This window comes from Lingula anatina, chromosome 1 (assembly GCF_051362555.1).
Source record: "Lingula anatina isolate TDL-2025a chromosome 1, LinAna3.0, whole genome shotgun sequence".
Classification (NCBI taxonomy): Eukaryota; Metazoa; Brachiopoda; class Lingulata; order Lingulida; family Lingulidae; genus Lingula; species Lingula anatina.
Genome location: NC_141767.1, coordinates 6,784,588 through 6,799,383, shown reverse-complemented (window position 1 = coordinate 6,799,383; position 14,796 = coordinate 6,784,588). Strand labels below are relative to the sequence as shown.

At 39.3% G+C, this 14,796-nt stretch overlaps 4 protein-coding genes across 4 annotated transcripts; 2 read left to right on the top strand and 2 right to left on the bottom strand.

Annotated features, from left to right (window-relative positions):
- Positions 1 to 1,073: 1,073 nt before the first annotated feature.
- Positions 1,074 to 1,693, bottom strand: LOC106177746 (histone H4). The gene has a single exon (XM_087007774.1). It carries the CDS (start codon positions 1,534 to 1,536, stop codon positions 1,225 to 1,227), a length of 312 nt encoding a protein of 103 aa, XP_086863900.1. The 5' UTR covers positions 1,537 to 1,693; the 3' UTR covers positions 1,074 to 1,224.
- A 7,485-nt stretch (positions 1,694 to 9,178) lies between these two features.
- Positions 9,179 to 9,812, top strand: LOC147763883 (histone H2B, gonadal). Its single transcript, XM_087017549.1, has one exon. It carries the CDS (start codon positions 9,396 to 9,398, stop codon positions 9,762 to 9,764), a length of 369 nt encoding a protein of 122 aa, XP_086873675.1. The 5' UTR covers positions 9,179 to 9,395; the 3' UTR covers positions 9,765 to 9,812.
- A 2,242-nt stretch (positions 9,813 to 12,054) lies between these two features.
- Positions 12,055 to 12,583, bottom strand: LOC147763882 (histone H4). Its single transcript, XM_087017561.1, has one exon. It carries the CDS (start codon positions 12,515 to 12,517, stop codon positions 12,206 to 12,208), a length of 312 nt encoding a protein of 103 aa, XP_086873687.1. The 5' UTR covers positions 12,518 to 12,583; the 3' UTR covers positions 12,055 to 12,205.
- Positions 12,584 to 12,773: 190 nt separating this feature from the next.
- Positions 12,774 to 13,639, top strand: LOC147763881 (histone H3). Its single transcript, XM_087017536.1, has one exon. The coding sequence runs from the start codon at positions 13,083 to 13,085 to the stop codon at positions 13,491 to 13,493; it is 411 nt and encodes a 136-aa protein (XP_086873662.1). The 5' UTR covers positions 12,774 to 13,082; the 3' UTR covers positions 13,494 to 13,639.
- The last annotated feature ends 1,157 nt before the right edge of the window (positions 13,640 to 14,796 follow it).

Below are 14,796 nucleotides of genomic sequence, written 5' to 3'. Positions count from 1 at the left end.
ATTGCCGGCTTGTTTTCATATATATGCTTTGCTTTATTCATTGCATCGTATGCATCTACATCATGGTAGATGAAAATGTACTATAGGAATGCAATTATAAATAAATAGCAATTATTTTACATAGTGATATAGTATGACTACTTGTAAGAAAAAAAGCAAAACATATTTGGCAGAGCCTAAGTGGCCATATATGTTCATTCTTCTAACCAGTCATTAGTGTTATAAATTTATCCATTCTGGTAAGATGCTCAAAGTTACTATATTGTCTTTTGTACAGTGAATAAAGATCATATCGGAGATCTGTATAAAGAGGGCAAGACACTAGGAAATGGATTTCATCTTCTATTTTCCCAGAATCACACTTTTTGCAAATTCTCTCTGCTTGAGAAATTCTTTCATGTCTACCTGTTTCCATACCTATAGGTTGTGTGCACTTATGCGGAATCGAGTTAAAGTGGTGTATTTATCTCTATCTTTAATTGTATCTAAGTATCTTTCCTTCACATATTTGTTCTTGTATTGACAATAAAATTGCAATTTGGACTTGGTGTTGGTTATTTCTCTCTCTCTCTCTCTCTCTCTCTCTCTCTCTCTCTCTCTCTGTCATTCTTGTGTTATTCTGTCCCTGAATCTTTCCCTAAACTTCTGGATAGAGTTTTTATCACATCTTTGGTCTAGTATGTACACCTAGAAGTTCGTTGCAAAAGCGTAAGTTGATTTTTTTCTACGGGAGATCTGTCAGTGATCATTGAAAAGCCGTATCGAGAGTATGAAATAGTACTTTTTTCTTTTATTGATGACGACAGTCTAGTAGAAAGTGGCTTACAGCTTTTCAGACCAAAAAGAGCTTTCTGTGCAGTATATAGCCCACATCAGCAATACCGCACTGTAAAGCCAACACACGAAAAGGTATAGTGAGCAAGCTATCTTTACTGTACTTTCTCTCAGGGTAGATTAGGCATCTGTGTACATTGTTGCTATTACACGGGGGACTTGTTCGCCTAAAACTTTGAATTTATTTTGAAACGATTAAAAGGCGTATGTAAAATAATGAGTTAAACAGACGCACAAGCTAGGTTCCAATATAATAGGTTTTGTTTTTATTCGGGGATGCTCATATAGTGGCCAGCAGACGTCTAATAATTCGACCTTATTGGCATAGCTTTTCATTGATATTTGTTGGTCCTGAAAAGGACCGTTTGTTTGTCTCAATGAGAAGTTTGCTTAACCGCCGAATCCGTACAGAGTGCGGCCTTGACGTTTCAAAGCATAGACGACATCCATGGCGGTGACGGTCTTCCTCTTGGCGTGCTCGGTGTAGGTGACTGCGTCACGGATGACATTCTCGAGGAACACCTTCAAGACACCACGGGTCTCTTCGTAGATGAGTCCAGAGATACGCTTGACACCACCACGGCGTGCTAAACGACGGATGGCTGGCTTGGTGATACCCTGGATGTTGTCACGCAAAACTTTGCGATGACGCTTGGCGCCTCCCTTTCCCAATCCCTTTCCTCCTTTACCACGTCCAGACATGTTGATCGAATATTCTGTTAGCAATGAAAAATATGCTTAATCGCCTTGAATATAAGTTCGTCGGCGTAGCCGACAGGGAAGTTACGAAGTCAGAGGTCTTGTGACCACGGCTTCTTTCAACCCTCTTACTTGCCTTTGGGACGCTGGTGAGGAAATAAATAAATAAATAGATAAATAAATAAATGAATAAGGATTGTAAGATAGCTGTTTTGTTTTACTTCTTCTCCATATGTAGGCATTTTTGGTGCCTATATTCGAGGGTTTTTGTGAAGACCCTTATATGTAATTTAGGGCTGTTGGTAATGTCCTAGTAGTGTTTTGCTGGCACTTTTTTGCAACAGTTGTCTTTGTGTTAGCAGCTCTTCCATTAGGCAGCTGTTGGCGAGTCGTTTTAGTGTTTCTTTACCCAGATGGTGAAGTCGGGTTGATATCATTTCCATTCTCGCTTTTTCATGTAGATACTCAATTTTGGTGTGCTGGGGCATTTTCAAAGCTATTCGGAGTGCTTTGTTCTGTACTTTTTGCATTTCCTTTAGTCTTGACTTGCTGGTGGTTGCGAGAATAACAGCTCCGTATTCGAGTATTGGGCGTATGAAAGTATTGTACACTCTGAGCAGGGTGGAGCTTGATGTTCCCAGTTGGTGCCTCTCAGTCTTGCTAAGAGGTTGGTTCTTTGTCTTGCTCTAGTTGTCAGGTTTTCCACGTGTTTTTTCAGAGTCAGTTTCTGGTCGAGGGTTATGCCTAGTAGAGTGGCTTCTTTTACTTGCTTGACCTTCTCCCCAAAAAGGTGGATTTCAGGTTGTATTTCAATTTTTCTGTTGTGAAACACCACTAGTTGAGTTTTCTGTGCGTTCAGCTTGATGCGCCATAGAGAGCACCACAGCTCTAAGTCTCTTAATGCAGAGTTCAGTCTTATCTCGAGGGCTTTCGAGCTCTTGGCACTAGTCCATAGTCCAAGGTCGTCTGCAAACTGTGATGCCTCTACTTTGTTGGTTGGGTGGATGGGGAGGTCATTGACATACAGTATGAATAGGAGGGGGCTGAGTACTGATCCCTGTGGTGTTCCTGCGTTTAGTCGGACAGGATCTGAGATACTTGTTTCTACCTTCACTTTTATCTTTCTTTCATTTAGGAAGGACGATAGTATTCTTGTTAATTTGCAAGGGAGATTGTGATGAGCCAATTTGTATCTCAGTCCATCGTGCCACACACTGTCGAAAGCTTTTTCTACGTCCAGCAGGATGGTTCCTGTGGCCCACTTTTTCTGTATTGCTAGTTTTGCTGTCTCTACCAGTCTAAGGACATGTTCTATTCCTTCTTTTTTCTCAAGGTACGCTCTTTGCCATTTGTTAAAGGCATTGGAAGCTTTAAGCGTATTTTTAAGTCTGGTGGCTAATATTCTTTCAAGTAGTTTTCCAAGACAGCTTAGAAGACTGATTGGCCTGTAGTTAGTGGTTATTTTGAGGTTTTTTCCTGGCTTTGGAAGCATGATGCCTGTAGCTTGCTTCCATTTCGTTGGAAAATATCCAATCGTCAAGCAGGCGTTAAAGATATTGCACAGTCTCATTTTCAGAGTGTGCGGTGTCATCTTGATGATGGCGTTTGTTATTTCATCTTCCCCTGGAGCGGTGTTCTTAGTTTGCTTTAGGTTCGTCTCTATTTCTTCAACGGAGATTGGTGACACTGACTCGTGCTTGTCTCTACTTTCGATGGTAGGATGGGGAAGGGGGTTGAACAGTGTGCTGTTTTTATTCACATAGTTCTCCACACATTTTTTGAAATTATCATCGAAGATGTTTCCTTCGTGTGTGTTGTGGATTTTTCCAAGGGTTGTGGCGAAGGCTTTGGCCTTTTCATCATTGTTAGTGGTCAGACTGCCGTCTTCTTTTAGCACCTGTTTTTCTCGACCGCTTTTTGTTCTTCCTGTGCCTGTGAGTGATTTGAATGTTTGCCAAAAGTTTTTGTCCATTTTTTGGCTGTTTAAACTGGATGTTGCGTTTTCCCAGGATGCTTGTTTTTCCTGGATGATGGCTGATTTTACTCGCTTAGTCATGTAATTGTACATAACTTTGTAGAAACTACCCTCTTTCTTTTGGCTAAGTCTTCTGAGTTTTCTTTTTAGCTTGATTAGCTTGAGGGTTTCGTTGCTAACCCTCCAAACATTTTCACGCACCCGTGTTTTTGGACATGCTAAGTCTAGAGCTTTGCTTAATGTGTCTGTAACGTTGTCGCACGCCTGATCTATGTTGTGTATGTTTGTGGATATTGGTGCGACATTCAGGTTGCAATTTATTGCATTATCGAAGGCGACCGTGTTAAGTTTTCTGATGCATCTTTTCAGTATCTCTGTCTCTGTAGCGACGTTTATGTTGCTTGTTAGTTTCACATGCAAAGGAAGATGATCACTTCCTACGTCTTCGCCGACGTAGCATTCAGAGATCTTGGATAAAGTGGACTGCGTTGCGAAAGCCATGTCAAGTATGTCAGTGCTACCAAGTGGGGACATGTGCGTTGTTTCGTTCATGTCATTGAGAATTGTTAGCTCAAGATCTTCACTTATGTCAAACAATATGTGCCCATTCTCATTAAATTTTTTGCACCCGAAGTATCTGTGCTTGCTGTTAAGATCTCCCATGAACAGACAGTGGGTATATTGTTTTGTGAAGAAACTGAATACTTCTTTGCTCGGATTAGTATTTGGAGGGTTGTATATTGCGACAATAGCAGTTTTACATTTCTGTATACTGATCTCAATACTCAGCACTTCGGCTGTCAGATTGTCTGTGTTTATGTCTTGGCAAGGTAGGCCTTTTTTTACTAAAATGGCCACGCCTCCTCCTCGTGAGTTTCTATCTTTTCTGGTCATATCATACCCTTTGAAGGATATTTTTGATTTCTCACTAAGTTTGGTCTCATTTAAGAGAACCACGTCTGGTTTGTGTTCTGATAGATATTCTACGAGGAGCTGTTTGTGTGCTCTGAGGCCATTTATATTAATATGTATTATGTGAGTCATTTTTGTTACGTAGTAGACTCTTACAGGTGGGTTGTAGCTTCTTATCTGAATGCTACATTATGAATGATTTCGCCGTCAATTCTTTCTTTATAAGTTGTAGTGACTGCTTCAGCAATGTCTTTGCATATGTCGCTTTCATTGATTTGGATTTTCAGCCTTTTAGATGTGATTTTTATGAGGGCTTTAGCCAGACAGATGGCTAGTTTGATGGCATCATTGATACTTTTTGGGTTTGCACTTTTTATTGCTTCTATTGATTGTTTCTTTTGCTCAACGATTGCTTCCTTTTGGAAGACTTTGCAGCCTTTATATGATGAGTGGTGGGCTCCTTGACAGTTGACACATTTTTTGCTGTCAGATACGCAATCTTTATAGTTGTGCTCACCACCACAGTTTTTGCAGGCTTCAGGCGATTCGCACTGTTTAGCAAGGTGGCCAAATTTTTGGCACTTGAAGCACTGACTTAGACTTGATTGAAATCTTAGGACACCTTAATTGCTGTCAGCTTCTTGATTGCAATCAGATCATTGCTTTGACACCTCATTGAAGATAACGTCTTGTTTTGATAAATAAACTGCTGTCAAGAAGTTGAAAATAACAGCATACGCACGTTGTTTTCGTTTATGATGAGACCACTTTGGACTGTAGACTAAGTGCTTTCATGAAGTCAATTTAATTTCAATTTATTTCAATTCAATTTATTTCTGCACTGGTACATAGATTGTCATGACCTTGTACAATATGAAATACAAATGATGATACAATACAGTTAGTGCATTACCATCTTTATATAATGAAGATAAGTACTAGTAAAATTACTCATAAAATATTCTATCTAAGCACACCAAGTACACCAGCTCCAAGTAAATCAGCAAGTCGGTGATTTACACAAACGGTCCTTTTCAGGACCAACCATATCTTTCCAGGAAAGCTATACCTATAAGACATATGCTACTTTCAATTGCCTCGGCTTCGACGCTGCATTTGTTGCGCGCTGGGAACTTCACCCAATCCGATTGTGAATTTCACAACGTGTAGCGCTGGATCCCCTTATTTGCATAACGCGTTGTATAAATACAAAACGCTCTCTTCTGCCAGTATTCAACACAGCACCAGTACAACAGTGCTACAAGTGTCAACAGTTCGGGCACGTAGCCGAACACTGCAAGTCAGCCGAGACTTGCAAAAACTGTGGCGGGGCGCACAGTCATAAGGAGTGCAAAGAAAGCACCCGCAAATGTGCCAATTGTAAAGAAGAACACCCGGCATCTTTCAAAGGATGCAAGGTGTATAAAAAAGAAATGAACACCGAACAAAAACGCATATCAATAGACAATGCCAAGAAAGGGAATGTTGCTGAATCTATCAAACTGGCCATATGCCTAGCCAAATTACTGATCAAAGTGACTTCAAAAAGACTAAAAATACAGGCAAACGAAAGCGACATATGTAAAGACATAGCAGAGGCTGTAGCAACTACTTACAAGGTCAGCATAGATGGTGAAACTATCCACCACGTTGCCTTTAAGTAAAACAGACTCAAACACACTAACACGCATCAAACCCCTACCCAAAGATGGCGGCACACCTGATGCATATCAACATAAACAGTCTTAAAACCAAGAAACAACTCTTAGTTGAATATCTGGTAGAGCATAAACCTGACATCGTATGCATAAACGAGACAAAGTTGAGTGAGAAGACAAAAATATCTGTGAGCGGCTATCAGGTGTTGCGCAGGGACAGAGATGCGCATGGAGGCGGAGTGGCTATACTCGTTAAGAAAGATGTAAAGTTCCAAGCTATCAATACCAGCAACCTTAATGCTGAAATACTGGGGATAGAAACTACGATAAATCAAATAAAAACGGCTATAGTTTCACTGTATAACCCACCTCATACAACCCCTGACAAAGCAGTATTTAAGCACTTTACTGATCAATATCAAAATTGTCTATTTATAGGCGATTTTAACAGTAAGCACGCTTTCTTTGGTTGCAAGAAAACGAACAATAACGGAAACGTTCTCTTTGACATAACTGAGGAACTAGATCTGATAAATCTTAATGATAATGGCGAAACTACGCACATGGCCACTAATGGCAATACTGATACGCTGGACATGGCTTTTGTCACGACTCAACTTTACTCGAAAATAGCGGACTGTTATGTAGGTGAAGACGTCGGTAGCGACCATCTACCCCTACACGTAAAAATCATTCAGAATAACCGAATAGCAAGAGCACCAACTGTCTTACGGCGGAATACAAGAAAAATAAACCAACCACTGTTTGACCATCTAATTTCTGAAAATCTAAATGGCGACGCAGTCACACCTACCACCACTGGAATAGACGAAGCTTGTGAGAATGTGACCGAGACACTAGTAAATGCACTTGAAACCGCATGCCCAAAAACAAAGGTACGAGAAAATGTATGGAGAGTAAGCGAGGACACCCTTAAGCTTATAAAACTGAAAAGAAAACTAAGACGCCTGGCTCAAAAGAAAGAAGGCCCTTTCTATAAAATCATGTACAACTATATGACAAAACGGGTCAAAGAAGCCATCAAAAAAGAAAAACAAAAAGCTTGGGAAACCGCTACCTCTATGCTAAATGAAAGAAAAATGGACAAGACCTTCTGGGACATGTTTAAAAGGCTAACTAGCACTGGCAAAGCTAAAGAAACATCTGAAAAGCCTGTACTCAAAGAAAATGGGCAACTTACAACAAACGATGCGGAGAAAGCAAATGCATTTGCAAATACCCTTGGCAAGATACATAACACCCACGAGGGGGTCATATTCGACGACGGTTTTAAAGCGGTGGTGGAAAACTACGTCGGTAAAGACAAACACAAATTCGATCCCTTATCTAACCCGACATTAGAAGAAGGGGACGATCACAAAATTCTAGATAAAATCACAATAGATGAACTTAACGGAAATCTGAAAAATACAAAAAACACGTCACCAGGTGACGACACAATAACAAACGGGATAATTAAAAAAGCGCCTGTATGTCTGAAAAACAAACTATGCGACATTTATAACAACTGTCTGCAGTTGGGATATTTCCCCACAATATGGAAAAAAGCGACTGGTATAATGATACCCAAACCTGAGAAAGATCACAAAGTAACAACGAATTATAGACCGATCAGCCTGCTAAGCTGCCTAGGCAAACTATTCGAGAGAATAATCGCCACTAGAATAAAAGAAAAACTAGAAAATGACCAATTTTTCAATAAATGGCAAAGAGCGTACATGAGCAAGAAAGAAGGAATGGAACATGTGTTAAGACTAGCTGAAAGTGCACAACTGGCAATAAACAAAGGCTGGGTTACGGGCGCTATGATGCTGGACGTGGAGAAGGCTTTTGACTCAGTTTGGCACGCTGGGTTAAGGTACAAACTAGCAAATAGTAACCTGCCAGTTAAGATTGTCCGCTTGCTGTCATCTTTTTTGAAAGACAGAAAGATCAAGGTCAGAATCAAAGGCGAGGAATCCGAATATGTTAGTCTCAATGCTGGCACGCCTCAGGGGTCTGTAATCAGCCCGTTGCTATTTCTAATATATGTGAACGACCTACCAATAAACCCAAGATACAACACCGAGGTCTCTCAATTTGCAGACGATTTAGGCATGTGGACATCATGCAAAAATGTAAAAAGCATAGAAATCAGACTGACGGGCGTGATAAAGGATCTCGAATTATGGTGCTCTCTATGGCGGATAAAACTAAACACCAAGAAAACACAATTAATCATCTTTTCAAAATCAAATGAACAACCCAAGCTTAACCTCACATTATTTGGCGACCGATTAGAAACATGTGAGGAAGTCACACTGCTGGGAATCACATTCGACAGAAAACTAGGTTTCAAAAAACACGTAGACAACACAGTGAAAAGAGCTAGGAAAAGAACTGGCCTTCTCATAAGACTCCGAGGAACAAACTGGGGGGCATCGAGTGCCTGCCTCCTCAAACTATATAAATCCTTCATTCGGCCCGTACTTGAGTACGGGGCAGTTATACTAGCTGGCATCAACAAGACAAGGCTCAAAGATCTGCAAAAAATCCAGAATAGAGCGCTACGAATAGCGCTCAAATTACCAACAAAAACTTCGATCGTAACGCTGCACAAGCTGGCCAACATTGAATATATATCAAGCAGACTATTTTTTCTGGGCACAAAAACAATTAGCAGGTTCGAAAATAGCCATCTATTCAAAGAACTTAAGCTAAAAAACATAATATTAAGCAAACCAGGCAAAAATACTACCCTTGACTTATATAAATAATGGTACAAATTGTGCATATGAAACGGTCTAACGGTAGCGACCCCGGTCTCCCGATGACCGGAGGAAGAAAGGAAAAATACAACCCTGAAAAGGGCAACCTCAGTCCACAAAATAAGGATAAACACATCTGGGCTCCCGATGACCAGAGACAAGGAAATGGAATGAGAAAACACAATAATACTATAAAGGCGGAGGAAAAAAGGTATATAATATATGTATATTACATATAAAAATATTTATATTAACAAACATCTGGAAAAAATTAACAAGCTGGAAGGGGCGGCCAGCGCGCAAACTGGAAAGAGACGGTCAAAAAAAAAAAAAAAAAAAAAAAAAAAAAAAAATTCCAAGCGAGGCCAAAACCACGTACAGACAAACAATAGAGGTAGAAGACAATAAACACGTTTTGGGGATTGAAAGAAGCTCTTGTATTTTAATGCACGAGACTTCGTAACTTTCCCGTGTCGGCTTCGCCGACACATACCTATACATCATATGCCAGTATTCAACGTTCAATTTGTACGGTAGAATACAAGTACCATGCCTCCCAAAGTGAGCTCCAAGGGCGCCAAGAAAGCCGGTAAGGCTAAGGCCGCACGTAGTGGTGACAAGAAGAGAAGGAGGAAGAGAAAGGAAAGCTACAGCATCTACATCTACAAAGTGATGAAACAGGTGCACCCTGACACCGGTATCTCCAGCAAAGCCATGAGCATCATGAACAGCTTTGTCAATGACATCTTTGAGCGTATTGCCGGTGAAGCTTCCCGCCTTGCCCACTACAACAAGCGTTCCACCATCACCAGCCGAGAGGTTCAGACTGCTGTCCGTCTCTTGCTGCCCGGTGAGCTTGCTAAGCACGCTGTCAGTGAGGGCACAAAGGCCGTCACCAAGTACACCAGCTCCAAGTAAATCAGCAAGTCGGTGATTTACACAAACGGTCCTTTTCAGGACCAACCATATCTTTCCAGGAAAGCTATACCAAATGTTATTATAAGACATACACGTGATAACAAACAAGAAATGTGCATGTTCACACACGCACAAGAATCCCTACACTCTGACATAGAAGAATTCGTTTTGCATTCTACAATCTTTTATTTACACAGTATAGCATTGTCTCTGCTCTCATTGTGGGCATGTTTCTCAACATCTAAACCAATAAGTAAATTATCAGCTGTTTGAAAAGTAGAGGCCTTGATGATCCCCGGCACACAATTGAATTTGAAAGACATAACATACGTAATCTACAGTAACAAGTGGAAATATTACTTAATTGTTATGTATTACACTGCTGATTAGCACACGCTTTCCTTTTTTTATTTTCACATACAATATGTTGACAAATGCATTTAAATTAGGTGAAATCACTGTGTATTCTGGAGTTTTTATTTGATTATTTGTTAGCAGCTACAGGACATTGGAGCTACTATGGTTTTAGTGGCAGATAAAATACTTTTAAAAAATTCTCTCTTAAAAATAAAGTGCCTTAAGCATGCACTTCAGCACAGTTGACAATATTATTATGAATAACATCTACAACAAGAAAGACAAATTTTAAAATCAATAAAAAGGAAATAATAGCTTTTTTTTTTTTTAAAGACAATTTTACCGTGATTTTCTTCCATTCTGTTTGTACTGAATAAGATATCAAAATTTCGTTATAGATTATTTCATGGGCTCTGTCAGTTTACTTAACTTTGCTAAGACAGAATTAGATTTCACAATAACAGCATTATCAATTAATTAATGATTGTTTAGTTGGTGAAAATTAAGTGAAATCTTGTCTCCTCTCCTTGAAATGGACCGTGTTTGATTGCTGCTTAATGATTGCATTGAACGATTTGTTAAACGAAATCAATTCTGTTATAAGGTAATCAATGGTTTTGTGAAGAATAGTAGTAGCTTAGAGGCTTGAAATCTCAGGATGTTCTCTTTTATGTTGAGTTTGTTTTGCGACAGGTAAGAGTCTACTTTTAATAGATAGATTCACCCTACCCAGGGCGATTTATTATCTGTTGTAAGTGGTTACCTTAGCACTTATTGCTGATGACGATCCATTGTACCCAGCTCAATTTGCTGACATAGCATGAAGCTGACTGGATTGGGATTAGGCCACCTTAAGCTCTAGATTTCGGTATTGCCGGCTTGTTTTCATATATATGCTTTGCTTTATTCATTGCATCGTATGCATCTACATCATGGTAGATGAAAATGTACTATAGGAATGCAATTATAAATAAATAGCAATTATTTTACATAGTGATATAGTATGACTACTTGTAAGAAAAAAAGCAAAACATATTTGGCAGAGCCTAAGTGGCCATATATGTTCATTCTTCTAACCAGTCATTAGTGTTATAAATTTATCCATTCTGGTAAGATGCTCAAAGTTACTATATTGTCTTTTGTACAGTGAATAAAGATCATATCGGAGATCTGTATAAAGAGGGCAAGACACTAGGAAATGGATTTCATCTTCTATTTTCCCAGAATCACACTTTTTGCAAATTCTCTCTGCTTGAGAAATTCTTTCATGTCTACCTGTTTCCATACCTATAGGTTGTGTGCACTTATGCGGAATCGAGTTAAAGTGGTGTATTTATCTCTATCTTTAATTGTATCTAAGTATCTTTCCTTCACATATTTGTTCTTGTATTGACAATAAAATTGCAATTTGGACTTGGTGTTGGTTATTTCTCTCTCTCTCTCTCTCTCTCTCTCTCTCTCTGTCATTCTTGTGTTATTCTGTCCCTGAATCTTTCCCTAAACTTCTGGATAGAGTTTTTATCACATCTTTGGTCTAGTATGTACACCTAGAAGTTCGTTGCAAAAGCGTAAGTTGATTTTTTTCTACGGGAGATCTGTCAGTGATCATTGAAAAGCCGTATCGAGAGTATGAAATAGTACTTTTTTCTTTTATTGATGACGACAGTCTAGTAGAAAGTGGCTTACAGCTTTTCAGACCAAAAAGAGCTTTCTGTGCAGTATATAGCCCACATCAGCAATACCGCACTGTAAAGCCAACACACGAAAAGGTATAGTGAGCAAGCTATCTTTACTGTACTTTCTCTCAGGGTAGATTAGGCATCTGTGTACATTGTTGCTATTACACGGGGGACTTGTTCGCCTAAAACTTTGAATTTATTTTGAAACGATTAAAAGGCGTATGTAAAATAATGAGTTAAACAGACGCACAAGCTAGGTTCCAATATAATAGGTTTTGTTTTTATTCGGGGATGCTCATATAGTGGCCAGCAGACGTCTAATAATTCGACCTTATTGGCATAGCTTTTCATTGATATTTGTTGGTCCTGAAAAGGACCGTTTGTTTGTCTCAATGAGAAGTTTGCTTAACCGCCGAATCCGTACAGAGTGCGACCTTGACGTTTCAAAGCATAGACGACATCCATGGCGGTGACGGTCTTCCTCTTGGCGTGCTCGGTGTAGGTGACTGCGTCACGGATGACATTCTCGAGGAACACCTTCAAGACACCACGGGTCTCTTCGTAGATGAGTCCAGAGATACGCTTGACACCACCACGGCGTGCTAAACGACGGATGGCTGGCTTGGTGATACCCTGGATGTTGTCACGCAAAACTTTGCGATGACGCTTGGCGCCTCCCTTTCCCAATCCCTTTCCTCCTTTACCACGTCCAGACATGTTGATCGAATATTCTGTTAGCAATGAAAAATATGCTTAATCGCCGAAGGTTGCCTCGTATTATATACTCACCTATCCGACGCCAACGATCTTCAACACCAAATCTTAACTTGATTGGCCAAAACGACCACTTGTGCTTGTAGAGTGATATGATTGGGCAAATCGTAGAGTTCAAACACATTTCATCTATCTTGCAACTATGTTTTTCTTAGCAAAGAGAGATCACTTTAAGAACGTTACAGAAGTTGGATCTTAATTGGTGGGAATTAATTATATTTATATTGCCAATTTTTATTTCTTTCAGAAATCCACTAAACTTGGTGATACATGCAGAAATATGTCATTCCTTCACTCTGCCTCGGATTCAATGCTGCATATTTAAAGCGCACACGTGTAGTTATACATATTCAATGACTTTTTTTTAATGAAAATACATCCAATGAGGTGCGCTCAAAATAGGACAGGAATTTGGGTCATCCAATCACCAAATAGACCGCTATATTACAAATCTCTGTAGCATATACCCCAAATCATTCAAGTTATTTGAACTCGAATTCGAACAACAATGGCTCGTACCAAGCAAACTGCACGTAAATCCACTGGTGGCAAGGCCCCAAGGAAGCAGCTGGCCACCAAGGCCGCTCGTAAGAGCGCCCCCGCCACCGGTGGTGTGAAGAAACCTCACCGTTACAGGCCCGGTACCGTGGCTCTTCGTGAAATCCGTCGTTACCAGAAGAGCACAGAGCTTCTGATCCGCAAGCTCCCCTTCCAGCGCCTGGTCCGTGAAATCGCCCAGGACTTCAAAACAGACTTGAGATTCCAAAGCTCTGCTGTCATGGCCCTCCAGGAAGCTAGCGAGGCTTACTTGGTTGGTCTTTTCGAGGACACCAACCTGTGCGCCATCCACGCCAAGCGTGTGACCATCATGCCCAAGGATATCCAGCTGGCTCGCCGTATCCGCGGAGAGCGTGCTTAAATTCTGCTTTTACTCTCAACAAAACGGTCCTTTTCAGGACCACTACAAATCAGAAAAGCTAAACCATTAGTGCTGACGTACGTTGTCCACCCTGAATTGTCTTCGTATAATTTCTTCTGAAATAATTAAAGTTGATGAAAAGGAAATCAATAGTTGATAATGCATTTGAAAGAATTACTATTCACAATTAATTATCTCTATAATGAGTAGCAAATGCGCTATAATGAGTAGCAAAGAAGTCGGTTTTCTGGTTTGCAAAGGCATGCCAGTGTGCAGATCCTCGATTTTTAATTGTTTTACATATTTTCATTAGCAGTGCATTTTACATGCTTATTATATACTAAAATTTGGTTCAAGTTTTAGTACTGCAGTATTTTAGGTCATTTACTGTAATCACTCGATCTTTTCAGTGGGGGAAATTCTGAATTTTACAGATGCTGTACTTTTAAAGTCATGTATTCTTTCAAGAGAGGAGAAACATTCCTATTGGGTTTCGACAACAAAACTGAATGGCAGGCCATCTTATCTGTACAGCAAAAGCACCACAAAAATAAATTGAAAAAAAAAAAAAAAAATGCAAAGTTTTCCCCGTTGAAAAGATCAAGTCATTACACCATTTTTTTTTTTTTTTTTTTTTTTTTTTTTTTTTTGTAATATTGTTGTACTCGTATTATAGGCAAAATCTCCACCAACCGTTAACATCAAGGATCGTCTTAACTTTTCTTTCAGGTGCATTTATCACATCAACTATCATCTAATTTCAAAATAACACAGTCCTGTATTTGGATATAAAACAGCACATTGGCAGTTTGGTTCCTTCATAACATGCATTTATATATTTGTTTAATAAAAAACTAATGAAATACATTTTGCTGTATTCAACATTCATTAGATTTGAAAAGAAATTCCAAAATCTGTGAATAAATAACTTTAATACAGTGCAGGGAATATGATTCTTCACATAAACTAACAAACTGTCCAAATTTCTAGTAATTTTATCAATTATATATTTATTTTATCGGATATGAGCTTTTTCCGTGGAAAGGTGGAGTTACAGTTTAAATATTTACAAAAACATATTTACATTATGCATAATATACCATGATTGAATCACTACAAAATATAGGGAAACCGATATAAAAATTAAAATTAAATGACCTGGAACATACGTTACTGGAGCATATATGTTACCATTTAGGGCTCCTTACATTATGTAACTTTAGACATAGTAAAAATTAAAAACTAAATTAAAATTGAGACAGTCGTGGATTTCTTTTGCCTTTGCGAAATAATGAAAAAGGAT

Excerpts from the sequence above, each read along its gene's own strand:
- LOC147763881 (XM_087017536.1), top strand. The coding sequence starts at position 13,083 with ATGGCTCGTACCAAGCAAACTGCACGTAAATCCACTGGTGGCAAGGCC.
- LOC147763882 (XM_087017561.1), bottom strand. The coding sequence starts at position 12,517 with ATGTCTGGACGTGGTAAAGGAGGAAAGGGATTGGGAAAGGGAGGCGCC.
- LOC147763883 (XM_087017549.1), top strand. The coding sequence starts at position 9,396 with ATGCCTCCCAAAGTGAGCTCCAAGGGCGCCAAGAAAGCCGGTAAGGCT.
- LOC106177746 (XM_087007774.1), bottom strand. The coding sequence starts at position 1,536 with ATGTCTGGACGTGGTAAAGGAGGAAAGGGATTGGGAAAGGGAGGCGCC.